This window comes from Pseudopipra pipra, chromosome 5 (genome assembly GCF_036250125.1).
Source record: "Pseudopipra pipra isolate bDixPip1 chromosome 5, bDixPip1.hap1, whole genome shotgun sequence".
In the NCBI taxonomy this organism is placed as follows: domain Eukaryota; kingdom Metazoa; phylum Chordata; class Aves; order Passeriformes; family Pipridae; genus Pseudopipra; species Pseudopipra pipra.
The window spans coordinates 23,468,246-23,496,139 of NC_087553.1; the positions used below are offsets into that span (position 1 = coordinate 23,468,246).

Sequence of the window (27,894 nt, forward strand, 5' to 3'; positions counted from 1 at the left end):
CAGGTTTTGTCAGGCACTTCACAAAACATACCTGTTAAAAAGTGATTTTTTTGTGAGGCAGAATTCATTGATATTCCTAGGACTTGTTTTTATAGTTATTCATGTATCAATGCAAACATTCTGGATATGTTCAGAGTTGGGCAGGTTACAACCTGTAACTTGAGCATGCTGCCTAATAAAAGCTACCGAGGAAGTACTGTAGCTTTCTTTGGAGTATCAATGCTTCTCAGGAGGGCATTAATGTTGAGGAAAAGGAATTAGTAGGTCTTTCTGTAAGAAATCTCTTAAATACAAAGTATTTTGTCAATTCTTTTTTAAATCTTTTGTTACTAAAAGGAAACAGTGTGACAAAACGGCATCAGAATTATCTTGCAAATGGATGGATATTCAGAGTTCATGCAGCTTTTTTAATCTGTATAGATTCTTACAGGATTGGCTATGAATGTTTTTTAATATATCTGGAGAGCTTTGAAAAACTGTAAGAACGGATGTGCAAATTTTATTGTAGATTTCTGTTCTTTACACTTTCCCCAGGCGGTGGAATAAATAGAAACTTCATCTATTTTGAGGGCTACTTCATTTGGCATCCCCCAAAATTGCCGTTTGTTTCTCAGAGTGGGGCTATTAGCACAGAAGTGAGAATTTGGATGCTTTCTCTATCACTGTTGATAATGCCATTATAGTTCCAGGTCTTCTGATTTTGCTCTTTTGTGGCAGGGACTGAGACACAGCTATGAAGGCTTTTTGGCTGAGAGTCGGTGCACTGAAATGTAAGATGATTATAAAATGGTTGAATCAGCCAAAGGATTTGTTGGCAGTTACAACAACCCTTCTGACTGATCTGGCATATCTGTCACTTGTTTCTGATCTACTCTGTTGGGAGAGTGGAAGTTAGAAATGGATGGCAGTTGTGGCATCAATGAAAAGTGGTAAATTACTAGATGTAGGGTAGGTGCCTCCACAAGGCATAAACTTGGTTTGAGTATGCTAATTGAAACTGTTGTGTCCTCTTTTCTAATGAATATGGAATGAGGGAAAGATTTCTCAAGGATGCATTCAAATCCACAAGGATAAAGATAAAGAGAATTTTCAGGGAGTAATTATTCTGCGTATGCCTGGAAAAATTCCAGCTTGAATCTTTATTTTCTTGTTTTTGCACATGGAAGCTAAGGAAAAGTGCTGGGAGCAAACCCTAAAGTCTTTATTTATTTTTTAACAATATACCCCAAAGGATTAGATGTGGATAGTTGATTGGGGAACCGGAACTTCATACAGAAAGTTGTCTGGATCTCTCCATGGGGGATAGTCTGTGACAGACCGAGGGCTTGCTGTGGCCTTGTGTGTGGCCTGAGCCTTTCTCAGCTGTGAGCACCGTTATTGGAGCAATTGTGTCATGCTCCTTTGCACAGAGCTGTGCACAGGGGGATTGGATGCTGGTAAGTGAGCATCGAGCGCGCTCCTGCATCACGGGGAAGGGGTTAATCTGCCAAACAGAGAATATATGAATACGTGACATCTTTAAATGAGCTACCCACAATTCCAGCTCTCCAGTCATTATGTGGTGATGAGGACTATGATAGCAGCTGGGAATCTTTTTTTGGATCTCTAGCTGCTGTCTGCTTAAAAAGCAGCTGCTCAGTTTACACTAATGCTATATCTTATGTTAAAAACCGCAAGACAGATTACATTCAAATAAAATAATGAGATTTATTAAAAAATAAAAGTTTATGTTTTGCTTTATATTCTGTTTATGCTTTTAGGATTTGAATGTTCAAGGTTCTCCCTGCAGGCATGACAGCTAGAATGCTTTTCCCTTTGCTGAAGACTAAGTGTCAGCCATGTGATTCCGGGACTTGGAGTTTTAATGGAGGAAGGAGAAGAGAAATCTTTGAGACTCCTTACTGGATTTTCAGAAGTTTACAACACTCTGTTTTCTATCCTCTTCACTTTTATAGCAGGTTAAATTTTTGGGCACAAACCTTTTCACCTTAATTATGTCCTTTCTTTTCAAGGTCAATTTTTTATAATGAATTTATATTATAATAAAATACCTTCTGTTCTAAGCTTTTCAAATCCTCACTCTAATCATCTCCAATCCTTCCTGCACTGGATTTCCTTTTCCTCAGACCCTGAATTTCAGTTCACCCTCTGGCCTCTGTCTCAGAGCTCTCTGTCCATTTATTTCCTACTTCAAAAGCAAGGCTCCTGCTCCTGCCTTCCCAGTAGCTGTTCAGACCAGGTACTTCCTTCCCATTTGCTGCTGAGCTTTGCTGGTCAAAATCTTTGTGGCTGTCTTCCTACAGCTGTAGGGCTTTGGTTCCTGCTTCTGATGAAGTCTTAAACTTCTGGGCTACACAGTGAACTGATAAAAATTCTGAACGAGAAGGATTCAGAGCTTGTAAAAATAGGATAAAAATTACATGGGAGCCCTTCATTGTTACTTGAATTGTTTTGTATTCAATAGAGTAGATGGAATTTTGGGTTAATTTTGACCTATCAGACCTTCAGTGAGAAATCATTTAAGTTCTATTGTATCAGTTACCTCTCTTTTGAGCATTCAAAATGAAGATGCATTTGAACATTAGGATCCTCAACAGCCCCCCAAAAATGTAGGCTCATTAAATCTATGGGCAATTGTCTCTTAAGACTCTGCTTTGCTAAGAAGGCTTTCACGTGTGAACAAGGAAGTTAATATATGCAGAGAGGAACAGCAAAACACTGGCTTTAGTAATGGAGGTTGTTACAGAACATAATTGAACACTGACTGCAGCAAACCTAAAAGGAGACTTGCATTATAATGACATAAAATCTTTATTTTTTCCCCTAACCTCTGATTTTAGCTGTCTGACTAAGAGCAGGTGCTGGGCAATAGCTCAGTTTCAACAACCCATTGCAGCTGAAAGAGTAGATGCAATTGTGCTGTATCCAGCAAAATTGAAAATTGCTTTAAAGGAGGGGAATGCAAATGTTTTTAAGACAGAAAATCTTCATTCATCTGCAGAAGGAAGCATAAAATTAGCATAGCTACATAATTCTTATTCCTCTTTATATTAAAGAAGTAATAACTGTGAGATAATTTGCTATTACCTATATATTTTAGCATCTTTCTAGTGATACACTTTTAAAATTGCATTGCATTGTGAAAATACAGGAAAAAGAATTTGTTAACAATTAAATGTTATAATTAAAAAATTATTTCAGGCAAAGTTTCCAAAACTTGAAAATATCTCTGAACCATTTGTATTTTCAGAAACCCATGGACCTTCCCTCCAGCAATTAATGGTTAAGCCTTTAACATCTGATCCTGAGCCTCTCATGACCTGTCTAGAGTCATAGAATGATTTAGGCTGGAAGGGACCTTAAAGATCATCTCATTCCAGCCCCCTTGCCATGGGCAGGGACACCAGGTTGTTCAGAGCCCCATCCAATGTGGCCTTGAACTCTTCTAGGGTTGGGGCATCCACAGCTTCTCTGGGCAACCTGCTTAATTAAAGAATTTCTTCCTAATATCTAATCAAAGTCCACATTAATAGAGAGTTACCGTGTTCTTACCAACTGAAGGCCTAAGTATCCATTTTTAATGCCTGTTTTGTGCTACTGTAACACCAGTGAAACCAGCTGTATTTTTTTACATAAACTATTAACTGCTCACAAAGCATTTCCTGGAATTAAAAGCTCTAGTTGTGATATGAGTTGCACGATCTGATTCAGACAAGATCCTTTCACTTAGGTTTTCCTAGGTGAGGGACTGAAAGAGTTTATGAAAGAAACATCTTTTCTAGCTGCATGTTGCACAGGGTCATCAGCTTAGGCTTTCCTATTAGTTTCATAGGCCTTTCAGTATTTATATTTAGATTGTGTGATCCATTTGTTGTTGTAGTTCATGCAGTCCCTTCTGTCTTTCTAGTGGCTGTAGACGGGACTCTAGTATTTATATTTATATTTGTTGTCCTTAAATGTGCATCAGCCTCTGTTAAGCTTTGTTACTTTATTGACTAGAAGAGCAATAAGGAGAAATGTACTTCTGCCCTTGTTAAGTAATTATCCCACATTAGAAGATCCCGCAGTCAGACAGTCAGGGATTTCTAAAGGGTGTGTCTCTTTGGAGAGCTCTGCTAAAATGCTCTCTCAGAATGAAGAAGCAGCAGCTCAGGTTCAAGCCCATGTTAGCGATGAGAGAGCCCAGGACCTAGAGGAGGTATTTTAATCACCAGCATATGCTAAAGCCTGGGCTCTGCTATCTGTGTTACCCGTGGCTCCTGAGTGGTGTTAGAACAACGTCAATATGTGCTTTAACCTCAGCTGCAATTGATTGAAATTGATGTGCAATTGATTTGTAAATAAAAGAATGGGTTCTTTATCTGCCAACCATTTAAATCTCAATCTAGGATTTTTTAATAGAATGAAGTTGTTTTGTGCATTATGCTCATTAATAAGAATTTTGTGGGTTAATTTGTGACTTCAGTGAACCTTTAGGCAAAATTTTTTATGTTATTTTGTTAAGGCGGAGCTTGTTGTAAATATTGTGCAATGCTGCAATTTTTAATTCCGTAACAATATTGACTCTGTTTTGGATAGAGTGTTGTTAATGTTTAGATGCTATAGCACAAAATTCTTATGTGTGTTGCAGGAAAGGAGAACATGAACTGCATTACCAGTCTTCAAAAGTATTTAGTTTAGTCAGAAAAGGCAAAAGAAGCAAACAACAGTGATTGAAATGTGGAAGCAATTGCAGGACATTAGACAGTGTTGAGCTCAGGACTGGTGAATAGACTGTAAATATAAATCCTAACTCAGCTTCTACGAAGTGAACAGGTGTTTGGCCTCCAGTCCATTGATTCCCAAAATAAGACATGTGGGAAATTGCTGATCCATGAAACTCCATTAAGAGCTTGGCACGACCCTTAAAGTATAAACTATTATGCATTTGTTGATAAAGATTTAGTAATGGTAAATGGTGATTGGAAAAATCTTAAGAGTTGGTGATGGTCTTGATACAAACCCTTTTTGTTAAAATGCTAATGTCAGGAGGTGATGGTTTAGCTATGCCTTGAGGATTTGGCTATTCTTCCTTTTGAGTTGTAGCTGAGCATGAGCTGTATTTCTTCCCTAGCAATATAGAATACCGATATGAATAAGTAGGGTCTATTTTTTTTTTATCTGTAAACATATTTTATGTCATCCAGTTGTTTCTCGTTACAAACCATTGGATATGAATCTAAGGAAAGGATGTGTATTGATTATTTTAAAATTTGTCTTCAACATGATGGCTGAAGTCTTTTTTTTTTTCATAACTTCTTCTGTGTTACAACAGGGAAGATAATTAAGGAACACTTAGTGTTCAGGGCAAAGAAGAAGATGTAAGATGCCAATTAAGAAAATTAAGGTAAATGTTTTGTGGGGAAAAGCAGATTTGCTCCTTTGCTTATGCATATGAAAATTAAACCACCTTTCTTCACAAAATAGTACATTGCAGGGTAATGTGGATTTTTTTAATTTGTCAAGCATGCTATAATCCACACTCTGCTGAAAGCTTGATTAAATTTTGTAGCAAATTCTGCTTTCTTCAGGCTTTACAGCAGTTTCTGTGACAGTCTTAAAGACATTAAAATAAGAGCAATATGAAAATGAATAATTTAATATTTTGTGTATAAAATGTTTTCTTATTTTGTCATAACAAAGTTTTGCATTTATTTGCTGCATTTTGAGTTAAAACTAGATAACTTCCACCTACCAAGAAAATTATGAAAATTTTTTAAATTGGAAATAGGACAATTCAAGATTTGGAGAAGGTTTGGCAGAAACTTGGATGGGAAAAGTAAGAATTTAAGAGAAACATTGAAGACTCAGCAGTGAAAAAAATAATAGTTTGATGATAATTGGTAAAACAGTAATTTTGTCTCTCGGCAGAGATTTACTTATATCACACATGTATTTGAATTTTTTTTCTTTAGTATCAGAGACATGAAATACTAAAATTTGAACTTTTAATTTACAATGCAGTTAGGGGAAAAAAGTGGGTTTAAATAGATTTTTTGAGAATTCTGATTATAAGATCTCAGAATACAGAATTTGAGTATAGGATCTGATTATACCAGATATTTGTATATTTGAACTGACCAAATGCATGTTTAGAATATCAAGTACTGTCACCATGAAAAGTAAAAATGGTATGTTGGAGGTCTCTCTACCCATTGCAACTTTTCCAGTTTGAAAGTGGGAGATATTTCTTTTTGTCTTATCCATTACTATATAGCTGAAATTTTTCAGGCCAAATTAGGCACTCGGTGTTGCTTGTTCCGGAGTGATTGAGGGAATAATGTGAAGAAAGACTGAAACAGGGATCATTGAGGTCTTCAGACTTCTATGTTAGTGAAATATTCCCATTAATATTGTTGTAACTTGCTTTATTTCACATAATATGCTACTAATGTTTTTTTTAGACTCATTAGTGGCTCTGTTTATTTTCCTATTTGTTCTGTTGTCCTATTTTTTTGTTAAAGCCCTGGATAAAATTTCAGCTTTCATGCCATCCAGTGAAGCATTAAAATACAAATCCTTGCAGCTTCAAAGAATAGGAAGGGACTATAAAAGGCTTTGTTTATTTAGTGATTTTTATGTCGATTCTCGAATTCCATGGATCTTCGTTCACAGTACTGCAACAGCGGAGTTCCTGATGCTTTTTCCGTAGCCTTGCGTGCTCCTGTAATGGCGCTTTATTGCCACGTGAGGTCAGCAGCTGCCGAGGAAAAGCAATAAATAAACTCGCTCCACTGCAATCCATTTTCTTTTGCTTTATTTAGAATACTTAAAAATCAATACATCCTTCAGAACCGTATATACATTGTGCAAAACCAAAGGATTTCTTTTTAACGCACAGCAGCTTCAGCAAAAAGTCTTCCTTGCAAGTTACTACAGAGTGAAAATCTACAATGGCTTTAAGGGAGAATTTATTGGCTTCCCGAGTAGCATTGGGTAATCGCTGTGGCAGAGGATGTGTTCTCTACAGTGTGATGGTGACAGGGTTTCAGCCTTATCTTTTTGTCTGTGCTAAATTAGTGATAATAAATCTAAACTGAATAAGGTATTATTGCCGCAGGGTTTCATTTGGAACACAGAAATGGAAAATATCCTTCCTTTTTATTGCAGTAGTAATCAATGCTCTGTCAAGATGTGGGGAAGATGTTGCCTAAAAGGATTTTCCCCCTGCTTTAATCTTTGCTTCAAAAGCAACACAACAACAACAACGACGACGACAGAGGTGAAAAGCATGAACTTGGTGCCAAAGTTACTGAACGGGATTTAGGAAAGAAGTGTTGAGCTCTGCCATAGGCTTACTGTTAGTTAGTAATTTCCTTGAGCTGTGCCATAGGCTGACTCTAGTCTAGTAATTTCCTTAGCTTGAGTCTCAGTTTCCTATATGTAACTTCAAAGAAGATAGTCACTTCTCTGGTAAATGTTAGAATAAATGTTTTTTGGTGGGATTTTTTGATTTAGTGTTTTAACAGAGGGAATGTCAACAGCAGCATCACACCTGAATCTTGGTGTCCCCTTTCCTGAAATAAATATTGTTGTTTCTTGTGAATATTCCATTCTTACTGTCCTAGATAGTTGTGTAATGCTACTAGTAAACATGCCCTGTGTTTTAGAAGTGACTGCTTTTTAATAGGTTGTGAAGTTATCTCGATGTATGATTGGCACCAACTGATATTCCTGTCAAACCTTTTATCCCAAATTTCTCCTGGACTGGGCAAATTTAACAAATTATACAGAGAAGGATCAATTTACTGATCACCAAACTGCAGCAAGAGAGATGTAGGTTAAATATTAGGAAATACTTTTTAGCTATAACACTGATTAAGTTGAAAGAACAAACTGCCAAATTAAGTTGGGTAATTGCCATCACTAGAGATTTTCCATCACTAGAGATTTTCCAGGCTATGAGTATGCACCCATTTAGCAGGGATAGCTTAAAAATAATACAGTCAGTTTTGCCACAGTTCAGAACTTGGACTGAATGATTCATTATATGCATGTTTTATCCCAAATAATTTTTTAAATTTCTTCCCACTTTACCCTAGCTAGGGATAAAGCAGCAGGGATGTCAGCAAAAAAGAGTAACATTTTCTCTCAGTGTGTGCCAAGCCTACACAAAATAAGAAACAAGTTGTAGTGAGAGAGAAGAAAGCCCAGATTGATGTGACCTTTATTATTTTAACAGTATCTTTCAGCACAATTACAGAGTTGCAGGATTGCAGAGAACAGAGCTGGAGTATAAAATAACATAAATAAATAGAACAGGAGCCAAAGCAGTCAGCAGGAGGTGGTTGGAATTGGGCAGTGAAGGATGGGTGAAGGGTTTGCATTGGTCAAAGCCTTTATGATTCAGCCACCAGAGTTGCAAATTCTGGAGAAGGGAAAGAATTTTTAAAAATATTAAAAAAAGAAAATGTAAAGAAGGAGGAAGCATATTACAATGATTACAGAGTCACTGCTGTAGCAAAAACATCACAATAACAGAAGAGCAAAGAAATCCAAGTTAATTAAAGGGAAAGTATGACTTGGGAAATCTTACAGTGAAATGAAAGGATTTTTGAGGGTAAGGGAGAAATGCTATACATGCCAGACTGTCAAGACTGTCCACTGCTATTCATCTGAAGAACTTGATTAGTTCCCTGTTATTCCTTTGTAAATCTCAATGGGATGAAGGCAAGAACTGGAAATTTAATCTTGCAGTAAGATAAATTTCCTTTATATCAGAGTTTGGCAAAGAGAATCATTAATGAGTCTTTCAAAGTATTCGTGTCCCTATATTATAATTATATTGCATTTAAACTCAATTTTGTAATGCCAAATTGGCTGAAAATGACAAATTACAAAAACAGAAGGCTGGTACCAACCTATGTAGCAATCTTGACCATATTGTTGAGAATGAGAAAAATTTCTGTGGTCTCAGAGGGCCAGGACTTTACCCTGTGGGTTTTATTAGTGTTACATCCATAATATTTACATAAATGTATCTATGTGCAATTTGGGGTTATTTTGTACTTTAGTATACATAATGCCTTTCAGCAGGGAGATAAAGCATGGAAAAAGCGCATTTGTATCCCAGTGAATAGCTGGCTGGTTATAATTCCTAACTCCATCTAACCTTGGAGCAGTTACACATGAGAATACCTTGCACAGTTGTATGTGCCTCAGCGCGTTAAAAATGACAGACTGGAGGGAATCCCAAGAAGGGCAACAAAGATGATAAAGGGATTAGAGGGTATGCAGAGAGAGTGGTTTATGGGTTTAACATAATCAGCTGAGAGGAAAATGAAAAATACGGGAGGCAGTCGTCGGTGAAGGCTCAAGAAAAAAATCACTGAAGTTTGACATAGTGAAGAGTAATGTCTGGCAACTAAGAAAGATAGAAGGTGAAAATTAGGCATTTTAAAGAATATTCTAGTGTTCAGTTGAAAAATGCTAGACTATGAACCAGTGAGATATTAACTGACTGTTGTGTGCAAACAGACAGCACTTTTGATGATATGTCCAAACACGGTTGCCAAATGCTGACAAACCAGACTGAGAAATAAAAGTGTCAGAGGGTTTAAATTAATTCCAATTTATCCATCATTTTGAAAGATGTAAATCCAAATTAGGATTAGTGATGCAGATTAGTTAACACAAAACATGTATAAATCCTGTACATGGTGGGTACATAGATCGAAAGTGTTGCAAACTGAATTTAAGAGATAACATAAAGTGCTTGTGATAGACACCCTGAATATTCTGGGCAGAAAAGGAGAAAGGGTATAATTATTAAATCACTGTGTGAATAAATCCTGCAGGGAGAAACATGAACTGCAATGGATGAGACCTTTCCAAAAGGGAAACTATGTGTACACTGTTAGAAAAAAATTGTCATTCTTGCTACATTAAATCTTTTTTATAATAATTTGTATCTATAGAATATACTTGGAAAAGGCTATTCAGACTTGCAGCCAAATATTTTCTATAGTACGTTTTGATAGTGATATAATCACTTAATGGCAGTATATTTCGTGGGTACTTTCTGATAGCCAGTAAACCATAAAATACTCCTTCATGAGTAACTGCTACATGATTTATACTTTCCCCAGGATTTTCAATATGCTTTAAATATTTCAAAGATGTTCCAGTTGAATAATCTTGTAAATTAGTTCACTGTTTTCTTATGAAGGTTAGCCCAACCACAGGTGGCTTGTGGAGGCACTGCTACGAAGGGTATTCACATATGCAAAACTTCTGAGATAAGGCACTGTGTATAGTAGCCCCTGCCTGTTGGTCATTCTTGTAAATGTTTATTGCCTGTGGCCTGATAGTAAGGGAATCCTTGTGATTGACTGCATCCTCGTTTCCAGTTGTAGTTATCCTTCCAAATAAAATTATGTCTTTCTTTGCACAAATAATAGCTTTAAATTACAAGCATTTAGACTATTTTGTCATGTAACATAATTTACTAGCTGTCTTGTGTCAAAACTCTGACTTAGGTGAGGATTGTTTCACTGTGTTCAGTACAGTTTAGTAGTATATACCAGCCTAATGCATACCCTCTAGTATTTTACTAGTATGACAGATGTTGTTACAAAGAACATGTTGTAGGCTCACGATTTCTCTCATCAGATTATGTTTTTTATATTATCTTTGCAATAGCAAATCTGTTTAGGAAACTTCATAAGTAACGACTGACAGTAATTTGTTATATAAGATACAAGGGCACAAATTGGGATAAAAAATGGAGGACTACCAAAAGACTCTTCATTTTTGTCATGACTTTTACCTGTGGCAAGGTCATGACTTAACAGTTGTAATTTTGAATGCTTGATGTCACATTTCTACAACATTTAAAGGAAATAATTGAAACACTTAAGAATATTTGCAGGAGTTGAGCTGTGTGAAGGAAAAGATTCTGATTTACTGGGATAAAAATTTGGATTTGTTCTGCCTACAGTGCATGATCTTTGAAAAGTCTCTATGTACTTTCTCAAGTCTATTGATATCAAGAAACTGAAAGGCATGACTTGCATGTCCAATGCTAATACACAAAATAGATTAAAACCAATATTATGAGCAGAAATTTTAATTTTCTTTTCTCCTCTTTCTTATAAATATTTTCCTGAAGCGTGCAGAGCTGCTTCAGCATCACTTTCCGGTCCAATCTGGAAGCTAATGTTGGGAGCATTATTAGGTAACCTGTCCTGGACCTGCAACTTTTTTCATATTCATCATCATCTGTCCACATTGGTGGGGTATGGTGGGGGTTTGACACTGCACAGAAGATGATCATGTCTTACATGAACTGGCTTCAAGTTTTCAACTGTTTGAAACTGGCACATCAGCCACAAGCTAGAACTCATGATCAGACGAGAGGTAAACTGGTGAAACTATTTCAGAGCTGAATGGTCTTGCAGGAATGAGAAGAGGTTTAAAGCAAGAGACTTAAGAGGAAATTTGTAATGTGAGACCCTAGCTAAAAGAAGGCTGATTAGGCTGGGATTAACATTTGTGGTGTATACCTGACACAGTTGGCTGTGTGGTGTTAGAAATCCCTGAAGATCACTTCTTACAACTGCTCTGGGCTCCTGAGGGACAACATTCGAGGGCCATCTGGAGAATTAACATTAACCCCTGTGAAAGGCTACATGCTTGTGACCATATAGTGTTGTTTGAAGCTGGTTGCTTGAAACAAGGGGTAAAAGGGATGCCTGACAATTCAGTTACAGGGAAACAAACAGTTTGCAACAAAAATACAGCATTGCAATGCTGAATATGAATGCGATGTACCTCCGTGACTTTATGTTTTATTTACCTATGTGGTTATATTCTGGAGCTGGATTTATGAACCAAAGGAAAAGCTGGGAAGTATCTATCCTCCTCATCTTTTGGGCACAGTCCCAAATGGGGGATGTATTTCAAGCATTTCTGGTGTAGCAATTTGCTGTTGAAGTCAAATTTAAGAAATGGAAAAGAAACTTGATAGTGTTGTACGGTAGGGATATAGTCACAAGAAGCAGAAGAAAAAACCACATCATTCTCTTCTCATTATCAAGTATAAATTCAGAGTAATTCCATTTCAAAGTTAAGGAACAATAAAAGTTGTAGAAGATGGAGATAAGGAGAAGAGGCATTTCATATTGCTTTATTACAATGTATTGGCTTTCAGGCATTGTTTCAACTTTAAGAAAAAAGTGATCAATCTTAAGTAAAAATATTAATTCTGTATTCTCTTGTATAAGCCAAAATCATTCTGCAATATAGTTCTTTTATTCCAGTTGAGACTGATTTTGATTTGGTTTGCAGTCTTCTGGAATAGCTGAAAATTTATCTAATGTGAGGTTGGTGAATCAGCTATAGGCTTACTTACCTGGATTAGGTATTCTTGCCCAGTAGTACTATTGTCACTAATTTTAATGTGTATAAGGAAGACCCATATAATAAAGAATAATGAATAAAATTATATTATAATGAAATTTTAAATAATTATACCTGTATTGGATTCAGCAGTGCTGCTAAAGTTTAGCAGGAGCCTCCTTGAAATGCTGCACAATTGCTCCTCTGCAACCATACTATAGTCATAATCCGAGAAATTAAGAGACTTTGATCTAGGAACAGATATGCCAATGTGCTATGAATGGGCAGTTCAGCTAATGTATCACCTGACTAATATGTCAGTGGCTGATTTTGTGTGTTATTTTTTCAGCTTCTAGATTAGAGAGTATGTTAGTTTACTGTATTTTGCTTTTTGCTTTTTGTTTCTTTTTTTTAATTCTGTCTTCTTACAAATCCCAGAGATTAGATAACACAGAGAGATATGAGCATTTTAGGTATTTTTTTAGATTTTAACTTATGATACGGGTTATCAATATGGCAAAAACTTAGAAGCTGCCTGCTTCTAGGTGACTTGGTATTCTGGCCACAAACTTCTACTATCTTCTGCAATGAAGAAAGTTTTAGTTCAGAATCGCATCTCTTCATGTCTCTTCCAATATGTCACTCACTCTCACCTCCCAGAAAGAGGAAAAAGGAGAAATTTTTTATATGAGCTAAACTGATTCGTCTGAAGGGGGAATAGTAAACAGGAGTAGTTTTTTGCAGGAGAGGAAAAGTTGTTCTTTTCTTGTGTTTCTCATATTCAGTAAAAGGGAGTGACAAGCTTTCTTAGCTGTAAAGACCCACATAAACACTAGCATAAGCTGGATAGACTGTTATTGTATAGAAATTCTGTAGCAAAATGGGTGACTTTGAATTTTAAGAGCATTGCTTTGCTAAGTCATGCATTACTTTCCTGCTAACTAATCAAGCAGAAATGCTGGTACCCAGATTTTTTTCTTTCTAAATTTTATAGTCGAGCCTGGACTTTTTAAATTGAAGTGTCCTGATCATCACTCCACTGATAACAGACAAATTAAACTAATCGAACTAGAATTTGGATAGGTACTTAGTCCTGCGCTGTATTGTGCCTGAACCACAGCCTGGGTTCTGTGAATTCTTGCCCCCTCTAGTGTCAGAACTCCGCTCCTCTTCCCTAAAAGCCTCCAAGCAAGGCATGGCAAATGTAGCAGGACTTGGCATTTCATTAAACCCAAACTGTGTCCTTCAGAAGGTCACAGCCCCCAGTGATTCCTAGGTTTTCTCAGTTCTTGTATGTAAGAGTAATATTCGAACGTTACTGTCAAAGTTTACTCCTCTAATCACATACCCTCAGCGCCAATTTTACCATCACCGTCCTTGTCTCCAGCAGCCAGAAGAGCCTTCGTTTCTTTGTCTGATAGGTCTCTTCCTTCTGGGGTAAAGCCCTTCAGTACAAACCTGAAGAGGAGGCAAGGAAAAAAGGAAAGTTGGGTTGTTGTTTTTTTCCCAGAGCAATTACACTGCGTATTATTTTTTACCACTGATTTGATATGCAAGTTGGAATCCAGGGTTGTATCTTCTGTTCCTGACCTTCTTTAACATTCAGGAGAAGCACTTTACTCTGAAACTGCATTTGGCTGAAGAACTATCTGTAAGGTATTGACCATTCATGTGTTTCAGGCATCCTACAGTTGAAGTTACAGCTAGATATCTCCAACACACTTTAAGATCATATGCTTAGCAAACAACTCACACAAACACTAGTCAAGAGCTTGAATTGTATGTTATTACCTAGATTCTTGTTAACAACCCCCCCAAAAAAACCCCACCAAACAAAACAAACAAACAAACCAACCCCACAGGGAATTAGACTCTTAAGGTGGGGAATTAGACTCTTAAGGTGGGGTTATTAGAGAAAGGATGTATCTTTACTTACTTCAGTTCTTCCTCTTCAATGAAACCGCTTCGATCTTTATCAAGAATATGAAAAACCTTCTTCACATCTTCTGGGCTCTTCTTTTTCAATCCTACCATCTCGAAAAACTTCTTGTAGTTAAAAGATTCAGCCGCTATAAGAGATGAAAACCAGAGAAATGCTTAGAAAAATAATTGAAACATACACCAACACACACCTGTGTTTTTTTTTTTCCATGCTGCTGTTTGTCCTGTCCTGGGAGGAACAGTCGAGCCCAGCTGTGGTAGGAGCTGGATGTGACACTGTACGCAGTGTAATCGTCCATGCTTCACAGGTGCTAATGGAAATAAACGCAGGGGGAGAGGGGCAATGCCTCCGTTTTGCAAATGAAGAGCTGAGCCACAGGGGTATGAGACTTGCTCAAGGTCATACAAGAAGTCTGTGATAGAGTTGGGAGCTGAGTTCTAACCTGCTTAGTCTCATTTCAGTGCCTTAAACATTTTTTATTTATTTTATTTTTACTAAGTTTTAAGTCAGAACAGACATTTGAGGGCAGACTCTGACTACTACATAGCTGTCACTTTTTGACATTTCCACCTTTGGGAAAAAAAACAACCCCAAAAAAAGCTCTTGCTCAACCATGGAGCCTAGCATTGCGAGAAGTGTTTCAGAGCACACGACTGTTTCAGCTCTGTTTCGTTTTTTTCCTGGAGACTTACTAGAAATCAGTGTTGCACTTCGACCGCTAAAAGGTATGTGCAATCGTGGTGTGTGAGCTCAGATCCTGCAAGGGAGTGCTGTACGGCGCGCTGCCTGCAAGACCTTGTGAGGAACGGTCTCCGGGGAGGAAAAAAAAAAAACCTAAACAACCCGGAACCCTTGAAATCGGAGCCGAGATAAATGAGTTTACCTGCTCCACCTCTCCTGTCCTTTAACCGCACCCGCTTTTGTCCCACCCAGGTAGCGTAATGCCTGTGATGTGGATTAGAAATCCGATACAGTGACCTCCAAAACCTGCGGTGGACTTTTTTTCCCCTTCCCCCTGCATTCTTATTCCCGCCGCATTAAATTTTCCTATTACATAAAATTAAGGAATCTCAGTCTTTCGTGATCTGCCTGACTGAGATCTGTCATTACTTGCTGCTAATTGCATCTGCTCCGAGATTTGGAGATGGCCATAGGACAATGGAAGCTAATGAGTAAAACAGCTGCTCAATTGAGCAAAGCAGTTTGTCAGTCTCTCGACTCTCCGGCTGCTCAGATGAGTCGGGCTCAGCGGGTTTTGCGCTTCTGTCTGTTCGGGAAGGTCATCGCACAGACCAGGATAGACAGAGGCGTCTCTCCGGGTTGGTGCGGTCAGCCAGGTAGTTTGGGGGAGGGGGTGGAGAACGTGCATCCGGGAGCACGATTTCTAGCTTTTCTTTGAAAGCAACCTTAACTACCTGAATCTCTGTAAGCACAGAGAAGAGGGTTTGCTGTCAGTTTTAGGGGTCGCGATGAATGTGATGGATAAGGAATATCTGAAACCCAGAGGAGTCTGAAAGTGTGGACCGCTGCAGCTATTCGCCCTGCAGAGAGCTTCTGCAGTCGAGCAGTGCACCCGCTTGCTCTACTGTTGCCTTCTGCTCCATCCCGAAAAGCTAAATCTACCCGGGGATTCCGCATAGGGAGTACAAGACCGGTTTCTTATCTCCTTGAAATGGGAAACAGAGTTCTGTAATACCTGAAACTGAATTTCAGCAATAAGTGGGAAGCTGCCGACATCCACTGCTGACTTCCCATCCCACATCAAGATATAATGCAGCGTGGTTCGTCGAGGGTTTTGTTCCCTTTGAAAGTATCCTCTCCGTAGAAGCAACGTCTATCTGCTGTTACTGCTTGCTTTCCTTTAAAATAAATATTTCACCTCTGTAACGTGCAGGACAACTTTGCTGAGAATGCAGCCTTGTACTTCATAAACCTGTCAGAAGCATTCACTGCACTTCTGAAAACACATCCTCATTTGAAATTTTGTCTAGCTGGTTCCTCTAATCTTCCCATAGCTTAAATAAATGCACTACTATCCTAAGCTGAAGAGATGAAAGAGGGAAAAGAGAGAAGAAAAAAAAAGGAAAAAGCACTTACCTGAAAAGGCTCCCACAGCCTTCTTGATATCCTCAGCGCTGAGCACGTCAGTCATAGCCATCCTGCAACTGTTTGAACAGGGAAGCAAGTGCGAAAAGATTAAAAAGTGCTTTTCTCATCATTTCTGCTCATATGACCAAAGCTGCAGTGCTGTGTGGGGATGGCACACCGGGAAAGGCTGGACCTGTGCCAGCTCTATAGCTCTGCGTGGATAAGTGCCGTGGGCTGTCGCTCTCCACTTTGCAGAGCACCAAGTAGTCCACAGACGCGAGGGTTCAGCTAAAGAGAGGACACGGGGATGCCTTTGAGGGGACTGGGGTGGGGGAGGACGCGAGTGGGGGTCGCTCTCTGGGAGGCTGGAGCCTAAGGCTTACTGGAGCAGTGCCAGAGTCTGCTGAGATACCGGCTGGAGAAAGAGTTTTGCCAAGGTCAAGTCCTCGGGTGCAGTGGACAAACTAGTGGTGCAGAGCAGAGCCTTTTCCTTTAGTAAGTCAGGACGAGCTTTACCCGTTATATTCGGTGATGAGTAAGGAACTACAGCATATGCCAAGCTTCAAGCTGCTCTTCAGGTCGAGAAGCAAATATAATGTAGCTTTTGAACATTCGCCTTATCGTTCAAACACTTCAAACATCTACCCCTCCTCCCTTCCCCCTTCCCTTCACACACATATTCCTTTTAGACCTCGTTTCTTTCGGGCCAGTCCATATTAAGCATCATCCTCGCTGAATTAATTATCACATGCCTGCGAATCCTACAGATCCCGTTTGTAATACACAATATGCTGCAGAATCTTCCGTGATATATGGCAAAACGAGATGCAAGATGACAACATACTCGTGCGGAGCTCCTGTGAGGTAGTGGGCTTCTCAGGCGGGACCGGGCACTCTACGGCAGCGTCAAAAAAAAAGGATTTAGGATTTGTAATGTGTTTTCTAGGGTTGTTTCTTTTTCTCCAAGAATCTGTGCCCATTTTTCAAGTGCAATATGGCAAGAAGTCCAACTTGCTCTCAGAGTTTGGGCAGGAGCCATTAGGCTGAGATAGCCAAGGTTCGGGCCCAGTAGTAGGGCAGATCTCTGCAGGAGTATTGGCATCGCTGCTCCGGGAGAGACGGGGGAGGACAGAGCGGTGGCAGCGAGATCCCCGGGCGCGATCAGCGGGTACGGCCCGGTCCCGCTGCCACGATCACATCTTTCCTCTGAATGAGGCCGCCGGAGAGCGGCCTCGAAAAGGGGGCGGCTGGTGCAGAACCTCGGGTCGCGCTGCAGTAATTGCTCTGTACTTTTAAAAGTAAAAGCCCCATCCTTTTTTTCCGCGGCCCAAGTACAGCTATAATGGGTGAATCATTACCATGACACTGAGCGCAGAAGGACGGAGGAGGAGGTGACATTGGGGTCTCCCCCCCTTTTTTTTCCCTTTTCTTTTTTAAACAGCCTCTCTTCGTTGTGGGAGGGACTGTCGGTTTTCTCTCGTTGGAAGTCCCCCTTCTCCCCCCTTTTCCGTGTATTTCCTGAGGTATGAGGGATGCCTAGTTTTCTCCGAGGACAGACAAGGAGACGGATGGGGGAACCGAGTCCCTCTCCCCAGGCAGGACGCATCCTTCCTTGATCCACAGGGAAAGAGGAGCTGAACGCTGGGGAGCTGAAACGAGATAAACCGCAGCCCCACAGAGGAGCTCCACGCACCTTCCCACGTGGGTCAGCAGCCCCCCTTGTTTTGGATATGGGAGATGGAAAGGTGCAGTAAAAACAGTACTCGGCGTACTTGGGTCTCCTGCTTTAGTGGAGTTCAGCTTGGAGAGCTGAGTTGAAAACGCCTCGTTGTAGAACAGATTAAAACCTTGTCGTTAGTCCATTTTACACATAATTTAAGTGTAGACCAATCAATATACAACTATTTGCCAGAGATAAATGTCGAGACTTTATGTCCTTGACGTTCCTTTACTTCTTCTTAACTGAGGGAAAAGAGAAGAATCCCTTCTTGCTCCCAGTGCAGGTGGCGCCGGCCCGATACTGCATCACCCTCCTTCGTTGCGTACAGCATCGGTGAGAACTGAAGAGGAGATGGGCCTCAGTCTCCGCAGGTTTTTCTCCTTTATGAACCTTTTGCAAACCCGTTGTTGAGGTACCCTCGGTCTTGGAGGCACAGAGCCTCCTTTTAGGTCCCTACCAACAGGAACGCACCTGACCTCCCGCCAGTGAAGATGCTGTCGTTGCGGGTGACTCGTGTTTCGGTGTTAACCCCGCTCTGCTGACAAGGCAGAGCACATTTGGAAGGCTGCCCTGGGGGTAACTCAAGCAGGTAGCTGGCAGAAGCGATGCGCAGCGCTGCCTGCTGTGCTGTCAGACGCCTATCAGGTTAACTAGCCTCATGCCAAGGAAACCGGCCAGAGGCGCATTCTGTGTCTGTGTCCCGGGGATGGGAGCCCGGCGGCTCCCTCCGCATCCCTAACGATGCGCGAACTGCCCAGCTTTCCCTCCGTCATCGGATCTGTGAGGGCTCTACGGCCTAATCATGCTGTGGAGGCGAAAAGTGAGAGGTGTCAGAAAAACGAGGCTTCAGATCAGGTGGAGCCATCTGTAGAGCGTAAATAACATTTCCCCCAGCTCCCTGTCCCCTGCTCAGAAGCCGTGTACCCTCTATGGCCAGAAAAGTGAAAGCAGCGACACACAGGTTTGCAAAGCGGACAGCTGGGAATCTGAGAGGCCCATCTCTAAGCTCAGCACTGCCCCTGTTTAAGTACAACTAGCAAAATTCCAGAAGCTTGTAACACCAAGCCGTAGTCAAAACTGTTATTCTAATAAAAAAGGCGTTTCACGAATTGGCAGTTTCACACTCGACCCTTCACCTTTTTTCATCATCCCTGAGAGATGAATGACGCGTTTTCCTTTACCTCTGAGATTTTGCCAATTTTCCTGCCCGAACTATTTGCAAAATCCACACCGTGGATTTCCAAGTTGTCTGCCCAGAAGCTTTCATGTAGATCGACTCCCCCTTCCACCAGCGCCAGAATGATGAAATTCTTACTAAGTAAACGACCAAATAAATTAAGTAGAAATCGACCCACCCTCGCCAAAGGCAAACAATTCAGGGAGAGTTTCCTGAACATGACGAAGCCCGCACGCCAAACACTGAAACAGAAAGACGGTGGTCCTTTGCAAAAAGAGTGAAACGTTTCCTTTAGCTTCCTAATTACCACACCAAAGAGATCTTCATCTCATCGCTTGCGATCGTGTGTGCAGAAGGAGAGATGCCATTTCTTTATGTGTTTTGGATGTTAGGGGGTTTTTTGCCAGTTCACGGCTGGACATTTCAGTAAATTCTGCTCGCCGAGTCCTTGCTTGCGTTCTCGTTCACTTTCTTTTGTTATTTTCACTTTCTCCCCTCCTTTTCTCCTCATTGTCCCCTCAATGTGTTCAGTTATTTACTCCTTTTAATGGCCTTATCTTCTCCTTTGAAGTCTCCTCTGCGGGAAGCCATTCCTCAGTGTTTGGGAGATTTGCATCTCTTTGTTTCCGAGCTTTTGTTTGTAGAAAGGGGGATGGGGTCGGAAGGATGAAAGATATCCTAGTCTGCTTTCCTTCGGGCGAAGGTCCTGCTTCTTGTCAGGAGCTGGAGAATCCACGTTTGCTGTGGAAGTTTGAGCATTTTCTTACTACTTACCACTTGGATCTCTGCTAAGCACGCTTGAAAAGGGTGTGAGATAGGGAGGTGGTCAAAAAGAGGTGGAACTCGGGGTAGGAACCCCACTTATATAATCTCTCTCGCTCTTTCTATTTTCGGCAGGTGATACCCACTCCTCACTGGTATCAGATATTCAGGGGGTTTGTTGGCGGTGTCACATTTATCTTTCCCTTAACTAATCGAAGAACACTATTAATAATCCTTGGCGCTTACCTTCCTCTGGCTGTGAAAACTCATTACCTTGGCAAACTGATGGTCCGCTTGAAACTTTAGTGTTAAGGGGAGAGGCAAGCGGTATAAATGAGTTATTTCGGGGCAAATAGGCAAATAACAATAAAAATGCCATTGAGACCTATTTGCCATTCTGTAATCCATCTGGGTACACGTTTCCTGATATTTAATGTATTTCTAGCAAGGGAAAACATTTTATAAAGGGCCGTGAATCATACATCAGATGAAAGTGGCATCGGGGAGATCACGATGAATCAGGACGTTCAGTTCGAGAGATGGGACTCTGCTCGTGAAGGAAGGGGATAGGAAGATGTAATGCCCTCATCCGAGTGAGGGGAACAAAGACACTCTCGGGAATTTGTCCTTTTCTCTCTTTAGCCCTGGCAGATACTATTTGAAACAAAATAGAACAGCTCTAAATTGCCTCCTGCACTTGAAGCTGCAACATTCAGCCTTACCGCTTGGCCTTGAAGGAAGTCAGAAATATTTTTTTCCTGCAGGCAACAGCAAACTCAATTGTGTAATTCTGATTGCTCATACTTAAAGGGGCATCCAAAATCTGCATTCAGGGCCCCATTGGGCAAGATGCTATAGAATCCTAAAAAATTTACAACCTGAGCTTTCTTAGGAGAGACAAGACATTGTAAATGAAGAGATATGATATATACAGTCATAATACATTGACCGTAACTTTTTCAGCATATAAATTTTCTTTATGCTGAGTTGCTCATTCCAGGGAAAGACACCTTTGAAGACACTTCTATTTTTACTCTGTCAAGCAATAATAACAAAACTAAAAATGCCACTGAGAGGTATTTGCTATTCTGTAATCCATCTGGGGACACTTTCCCTGATATTTAATGTTTTTCTGGCAAAGGAAAACGTTTTATGAAGGATTATGCATCAAATTTACCTGGAGTATATTTATGAATAAAAAAAGATCTTTTCTGTTTCAATAGTCAAACCCAACATTGCTTAGGTTAAAAAGCAACCAAGATTTTTGTGATTCAATGGAAATTATCTTTGGGGAAGGGCAGGTTTCTGCAAAACTGAGATTTGATTTTTCTAGCTTGGTTAATTAATCCTAGAAGTGAGGAAGGATAAATGAGATATGTATGGGATAGGAATATTTAAAAATATTTCTCTACTACCAATATAATTTTGATGCTGAGTTCTTAGATAAATTGGAGGTACTCCAGCAGCTTTAGATAATTTCTAAAGAGGTAGCTTTATTGAATCAAACATCACAAAGGTTAATTCAATCATTTTAGTGTTCTCTCCCTCTCCCTCTTTTTTTTTTTATTACACTTCCTGTAGTGGTTTTTGAATTTTCAGTGTGCTTCAGTAGTAGAGGAAATAATATTACTTTTCAGTAGCCTCCTTTATTTCTCACAAACACTGTGTCTGTGCTTTAGCTCAGAGCAGGTGATAATTACAGTGTGAGACAGCTGACTCATGTGGGTTCAGATGTTTCAACCAATCGGTGTGTCACCTTTGGAATAGTGTAATAATAGTATGCTGTTTGCTAAATTCAGTGATGTGGGGTTTGGCTTAAACTGTCACATATTATAAACCGTTGATGTAGTACCAAGATTAGACTCTGGTTTAGGGATACCAGTATTTCATGGTTGCTAATGGGATGCTTCATTTCCATTTGGTAGCTGGCAGAACAACTTTTCTCTTTTACCTTCTTTTGGCAGCTTAGAGAGGATAAGGATTGTAGGACTGTCCTTTTTGGCTATTGGAGTGTGGCTTCCATTTCTGTCTGCTCCACTGGAATGAGTGCATTTGTCCACTGGTGACAGAAGAGCAAGTGCAGGACTAGTCATTGTGATTCCTCTGTGTAATTCAGCCACGTGAAAGCAATCCTGATTAGTGGAAATCCTTTCTTATCCTTTTAGTTAGTTCTTACTAAAGCTTATTTACAAAGGGAGAAGTAGATTTATGACCACATTGACCAAATAGTGAGGTCTTTGTTACATGTCAGGTATTTAATTAAAAGGCATTTTGTTCATTTTTTTTTTAAAATAAGAAGAATACAATCAAAATCAGACACATCTAGATTATTTGTAAAAATCTGCCTGAAACTGAAAGACACAGAGAATTTTGGCAACAGGCTCACTGAGAGTTCACCTGTGTGAAATGATAGAATTTAGGGAGGAAGTTTGTATTACAGCACTCCTTAGTTTCAGTGATGTGGTTACATATTACTATCATCTCAATTGTGTTCATTCAGGAAAAGATAAGGGCTGGGTTTCCCCTTTAGGATACATGTACAATGCAGAGTTGGGGATGATCATCCATTTTATTTTTTTTTCCTCTTTCCCACCACACATAAATAACTGTAGTCTGAATAATAAGGTGGTCAGGTCCCTATCAGCCAATGTACCCAATATTCTGCATGATGTCATCACAGCATTAGCATAGCACCTTAAAAAGGAAGCTTACCCTGCTGCTATCTCCCATGCCTACTACGTGTGTTATAACAAGCAACTTCAGTCTTCAGGTTTACCAGCCAACCGTCTTTTACTCACCTTTCTTTTCCTTATTTGTTAAAAAATAATTGAATGATAGAATGATCAAGGTTGGAAAAGACCTCCAAGATCATAAAATTCAACCTTTGGCTGAACACCACCAGCACTAAGGGCCACATCCAGTCACTTCTTGAACACTTCCTAGGATGGTTACTCTACCACTTCTCTGGACGGAATGTTCCAATGCTTAACACCCTTTCAGGGAAGAAATTCTTCCTAATGTCCAAACTGAACCTCCCCTGGTTCAGCTTGAGGCCAGTTGCTCTTGTCCTGTCACTGGTTGCCTGGGAGAAGAGGCTGACACCCACCCGGCTACAAGTTCCTTCTCTTCTGGAGGCTAAACAACCCCAGCTCATTCAGCCTCTCCTCACAGGACTTGTGCTCCAGACCCTTCACCAGCTCTGTTGCCCTTCTCTGGACATGGTCCAGTGCCTCAATGTCCTTCTTGTAATCAGGGACCAAAAACTGGACACCGGATTCAGGGTGCAGCAACATCAGTGCTGAGTACAAGGAGACAGTCACTGTCCTAGTCCTGCTGACCTCACTGTTTTTGACACAAGCCAGGATGCCATTGGCCTTCTTGGACACTTGGGCATACTGCTGGCTCAAAGTCATATGATTTTTTTTTTATTTGAAAGCGTATTCTAAAATTTTAGAGGCTTTATTGATAAAAGACTTTATTGATAAGAGATGTTTCTTGGTTGCCAGCTAAATTTTCTCTTATATATTTTTATTGCATCAGTAGCTCATATAAGTCTCTGTATCAGCCTTCTTTTTCTTGGTGCTTATGCTTTTCATTTGATTTTACAAACAGTTATAATATCCTTCAGTCCTTGGGTAAGCTAAGCTACACAAAATTTTTTATGTTACACCTTTTCTCATCAATCAACCTCTCTAGACCTGTAATAATTTTTCTTATTTGTTTTTTTGTATTCCCCTTGTTTTGTTGGCATCTTCTTGGTACTGTGGTGCACAGCATAATATGGAGTTCCTTTGCTATCTGAGCTTGTAGCGTATTCTAAACTGCTTGTTATAGACTCCACCCTGTTATATAAGAATGATAAATCAGGTACTAACCCATCCACAGGACAGGTAGATTTGGAAAGAATTCACGCAACAATTTAAAATATTTTAAAAAAATATTTTGTATGCCTGCAGTATATTTTGTTCAAAAATTTTTGAAGCATTTTATAGCCAATATTTATTATACAGGAAGTTCTTTATTTCCTCTAAGACAAAGCTCAGTGCTGGTCTCACCTATGTTTAGAGGCAGGACAGGAATCCTTACAATAGCAGTATTTTCTTTAGTGTTTTGTCTCTAAGTTATGACATAGGTGTACATTTCTTCCTCCTGCTCCTGCTATCAAACCTGCCCCTTTTCACAAGGTCCTAGGTATATTGTCCCCTCTCATCTTACTTCTAAAAACGGAACAAATATCATATTGCTATCCTTAGCTGAAATGAGACATCTTAGGTGCTCTCTATAACCATAAACCATACAGTACATTGATTCAGGATTCCAGAAATCCTGTACTGAAAGTCTTTTGGAGGAGTAGGAGTAAATATGAGTTTTAATTAGTAAGACAGCTGGTAATTATTGGGAAGATGGAATGTTCATACCCACATTAGAAGTTTTCCAGAATTTTAGGAGAAACCTCTCATGACAAAAGTACCACTAAACTTTTCAGGTTTGTGAATACAACCTGTAGCTTTTTCAAAAGATAAATTTACTTACTAAAGAATGTAGCATCTATTACATTTAGTCTGCCAAGGCTGTTGTCATGATGAGTACTTTTATGTGTTGGAGAGGAGAATGGGTAAATTCATGGAAGAGATCCACTGAAGGTGTCCAAACTCCTACAGGCCACATCCAGCTTGTGAAGCTCCTGAGTTAAAGCAGTTGAGATTTGGGATAGTATTAGGTGAAAGCATCATAATGTTCCTTCAAAGGCTTTTTTCTATGTCCACTGTTGTGGACAGGATGCTGGGTTAGAGAACTGGAAGGAAATAATTTTGATCCACAATGGTAGTTCTTATTTTCCTCAGTGTAGTTTATAATACCACATACATGTGAAAAGTGGAAGGATCAGGCAGCCAGAATGTATATGGAAAGTAAATCAACTAAAAGAATGACTTACAGTACCCATAAAAAAAAAAAGTCTTTTTTTTCCTAATATAAACCATAAATGTTCACTCCATGTGTACTCTGACTCTTTGCTTATACAATGCTCTTGAGTTCATATGTGTCCTCTTTAGGCTTCATATGAGTATATTCGTGTAGGTATATATGTATTTTATACTACTACTCTGTGACTGAAAATGTCCATTATTTTGCACATACTAATCATCATTTCCTTCTGCAATGGCCTGTTCTTTGGTTTGCCTTGGAGAAGTCTGTATTCCTAGGACAGAAGCTTAGTGGTTCCAGTTTTACTGATTTTTCCATTCCTCTGATAATTGTCTCAAAAGCTGAAAATAGCAAATGGCTGCAAGTGATATCCCAGAGGTGAGAAACAGGTCACTAATAGTCCATGCTACCAAGGGGCTTTGGGGACTCTCCAGCTTGTACTGCAAATGGTGTGGAAAAGAAAGTGAAATGTCTCACCCAAAGGAGATAATACAAATGAAAAACAGAGATAGGTGTGAACCCCTGGGGAGAGTTAGGCTCAAATTACCCAAGAAGAAAAAAAGCTAGTGCTAAAAGAGTAGGTCTGTGTATCATAACACCTCCTAGCAAATCTCAAATGGATATTTACAGCAGGAAAAAAAGCTGTTAGTCCCAGTGGGAAACCTTGACCCCAAGGTTAAGAGAATGGAAACAGTTGGTTTTCTTTACAACAGACACTTGTGGGTATCAGACATTTGTCATAATTGACACTCTGGTGGTGTTCACACTGGGATGGATAAGCCCATGTAATTATTACCACAGGGGTTATATTCCAGAAAAACTAGCACAGCAGAGCCATGGCTTCATTACTTATTCCTATTTATACTAGGCTGCTGGTAGGAGAACAGTCAAAGTATTTAGATCAGGGTAAACAGCTTTGGGGGAAATTGGACTTTAGTTTTAGCAGTTGGAATCCTGCGAAAACCCAGATTTAGATAGTTATTCTTTAATTAATCTGTTGGGGTTTTTTTTTTTTTTTTTTCTTACGCTCTTATAATTCATTGCAGAGCTGTTAGTGCACAGTGAGTTGGATTTAAAAGTTAGAGGTTTGTGAGGGAGTCATATCTTTCTGGATTAACAGCAAGTGGGAAGAATTTTATAGCAGTGATGCTCAAATGGCAAGTTTGGGCTTTTCCTGCCAACCTCCCAGGTGGAAATTGCTAGCTAAGGAAGTCTATAACTACTAGCAGAACAGGAGCACTGTTGTGTCAGCTGTTTATCTATTGCCAATATTTCATTAGAAAACAATTCTTCCATTTACATAATTGGTAAATGAGACATCTTCTCAAGTTTAATTCATGATTTGAATCCAGCCAAGGAGAATAACAGTAAATAAATCTGTAGTACTGTTTCAGTCACCCTGATGAAATGAGTTGAACAGCATCAGTCCAGTTGTTAATAAGCAGATACACACAAAACAAACTTATGTGCACTAAAAACATGTATCCATGTAGTTCATGACCTAAATCAGACCCAAACACTGAATTCTCCTGTGCTTTCTCTTCTTCATCTCTTTAGGTTGCCTAAAGAGAAGACTTCAGCAAGGAAACCTCTAATCTTGCTGCCTATTCTAAACTTCTTAAGAGAATGGACAGACATTCGAGTGTTAGCTTGTCCAGCAGCATTCACCTGGGATTCCCTCAGGTAAATGTCAAATTGAAAAATTGAGTTTGTTTCTTGTAACATCCCTATCCTCTGAATTAATGAGAAAAAATTATTAAAGAAAGACTCATAGGCATATTCCTAAGGGAAGTATGTTTTCTCTGCCATTTCCAGCGTATCACAACTTCTTCTTACAATTTCCTTTTAGATATTCCTTCTGATAATCATCTTATCACCTTGTTCATAATCTTATGTATTGGGATTTCTTTATTTTCCTCAGAAAGCGAAAAAGTTTATTCTTATAGTTTAAAATATTATTTGCAAAAAAAATATCTATTGGACTAACCCATTTTATAGAAACTTATGTTTATATTATGTTTTTTATATTATGCACATCTGAATCAATCCTCATTATGGGCATAATTTTTTTTCTTGGATGTTTGTATTGTTTCTCCTTCCCAAAAAGGTTCAGAGTGGCAATCTCTCATAGCAATCACGTTACTGCAGGCATTTTTGCATTCCTCCTTTCAGAAGTTTGTATATATATTCCTTGTGTAGGTAAAAGAAGGCTTGTAATCAAGAAGTGGTTGTAATCTAGAAGTGGAGCACCACACAGCATGTGGTACAGATGCATCAGCACTTTTAGCTCGTGTTATGGTATTTTGACAGTTATTTGTAAGAGGCAGTAGCCCCCCAGGGCCTTTGAGTTTTGATCTCAGTGGGACATAGAAGCTGCTGTCTTGAAGAAGAATGAAATATTTCAGAAAGCTGAACATTAATATCTTGCTCGTGGATGAAGGAGAGACCCACAAGACACAAATGATGTGTTGGTTGGCAGCATTTTGCCTCTTTGAAATGTATCATCTCTGTTATTTTTCTGCACTTCTGTTGAAAATTCTGCTCTTCAACTGGGGAAGGAGAAAACAAGTACCAGAGCATACTAAAAACCTTGTTGATCTCTGAGGTAGTGCCCCTCCATGTCATCCATTGCTATCGCCTGGCTGCCTAAGAACTCATTTTTCCAACACTTACTCCTGTTAAAGGGCAGACAACTGAAATGCCAAGAAATCCACTGTTTACGTGAGACCACACAGTGCAGTGGCACAAGAAATTGCATGTTACATCCTGTCCTGGGATGATATCTTCCAGAATGGGCCATCCTTTCCTTTTTTGTTGCTCTAGGTCTTGATGGTGAGAGGTATTGCTTGTGACAGCAGTTTGACTTCCATGGAGCAAAGGGATCATTCCTTTCACGCAGAG

General features: G+C 39.6%; 2 protein-coding genes across 13 annotated transcripts in view; one reads left to right on the plus strand and one right to left on the minus strand.

Moving 5' to 3' along the window:
- The window catches only part of NCF4 (neutrophil cytosolic factor 4), an 80,563-nt gene that overhangs the window by 27,085 nt on the left and 25,584 nt on the right, over positions 1-27,894 (plus strand). Inside the window, exon 1 of one of the 11 annotated variants that reach the window (XM_064654991.1) lies at positions 26,570-26,676. The exons of the other annotated variants lie outside the window; for them this stretch is intronic. The gene's annotated coding sequence lies outside the window, so the exon portion shown is untranslated. Of the gene's footprint in view, positions 1-26,569; positions 26,677-27,894 lie in introns of those variants that run through there. 11 annotated transcript variants of the gene reach the window in all.
- PVALB (parvalbumin) lies at positions 8,190-20,186 on the minus strand. Of its 2 annotated transcripts, XM_064655019.1 has the most exons (5): positions 20,080-20,186; positions 16,418-16,485; positions 14,315-14,447; positions 13,727-13,836; positions 8,190-8,407 (listed from the first exon to the last, which is right to left on the minus strand). In XM_064655019.1, the coding sequence occupies exons 2-5, from the start codon at positions 16,476-16,478 to the stop codon at positions 8,379-8,381; spliced, it is 333 nt and encodes a 110-aa protein (XP_064511089.1). In that variant the 5' UTR covers positions 16,479-16,485; positions 20,080-20,186; the 3' UTR covers positions 8,190-8,378. The 2 variants fall into 2 exon arrangements, with proteins under 2 accessions (XP_064511089.1, XP_064511088.1); XM_064655018.1 differs by lacking the exon at positions 20,080-20,186 and having other exon boundaries at positions 16,418-16,504.

Excerpts from the sequence above, each read along its gene's own strand:
- PVALB (XM_064655019.1), bottom strand. The coding sequence starts at position 16,478 with ATGGCTATGACTGACGTGCTCAGCGCTGAGGATATCAAGAAGGCTGTG. Across the intron at positions 13,837-14,314 it reads ATTGAAGAGGAAGAACTGAA|GTTTGTACTGAAGGGCTTTA; the intron begins GTAAGTAAAGAT and ends CCTCCTCTTCAG. Across the intron at positions 8,408-13,726 it reads TGGTAAAATTGGCGCTGAGG|AATTTGCAACTCTGGTGGCT; the intron begins GTATGTGATTAG and ends TCCCTTCTCCAG.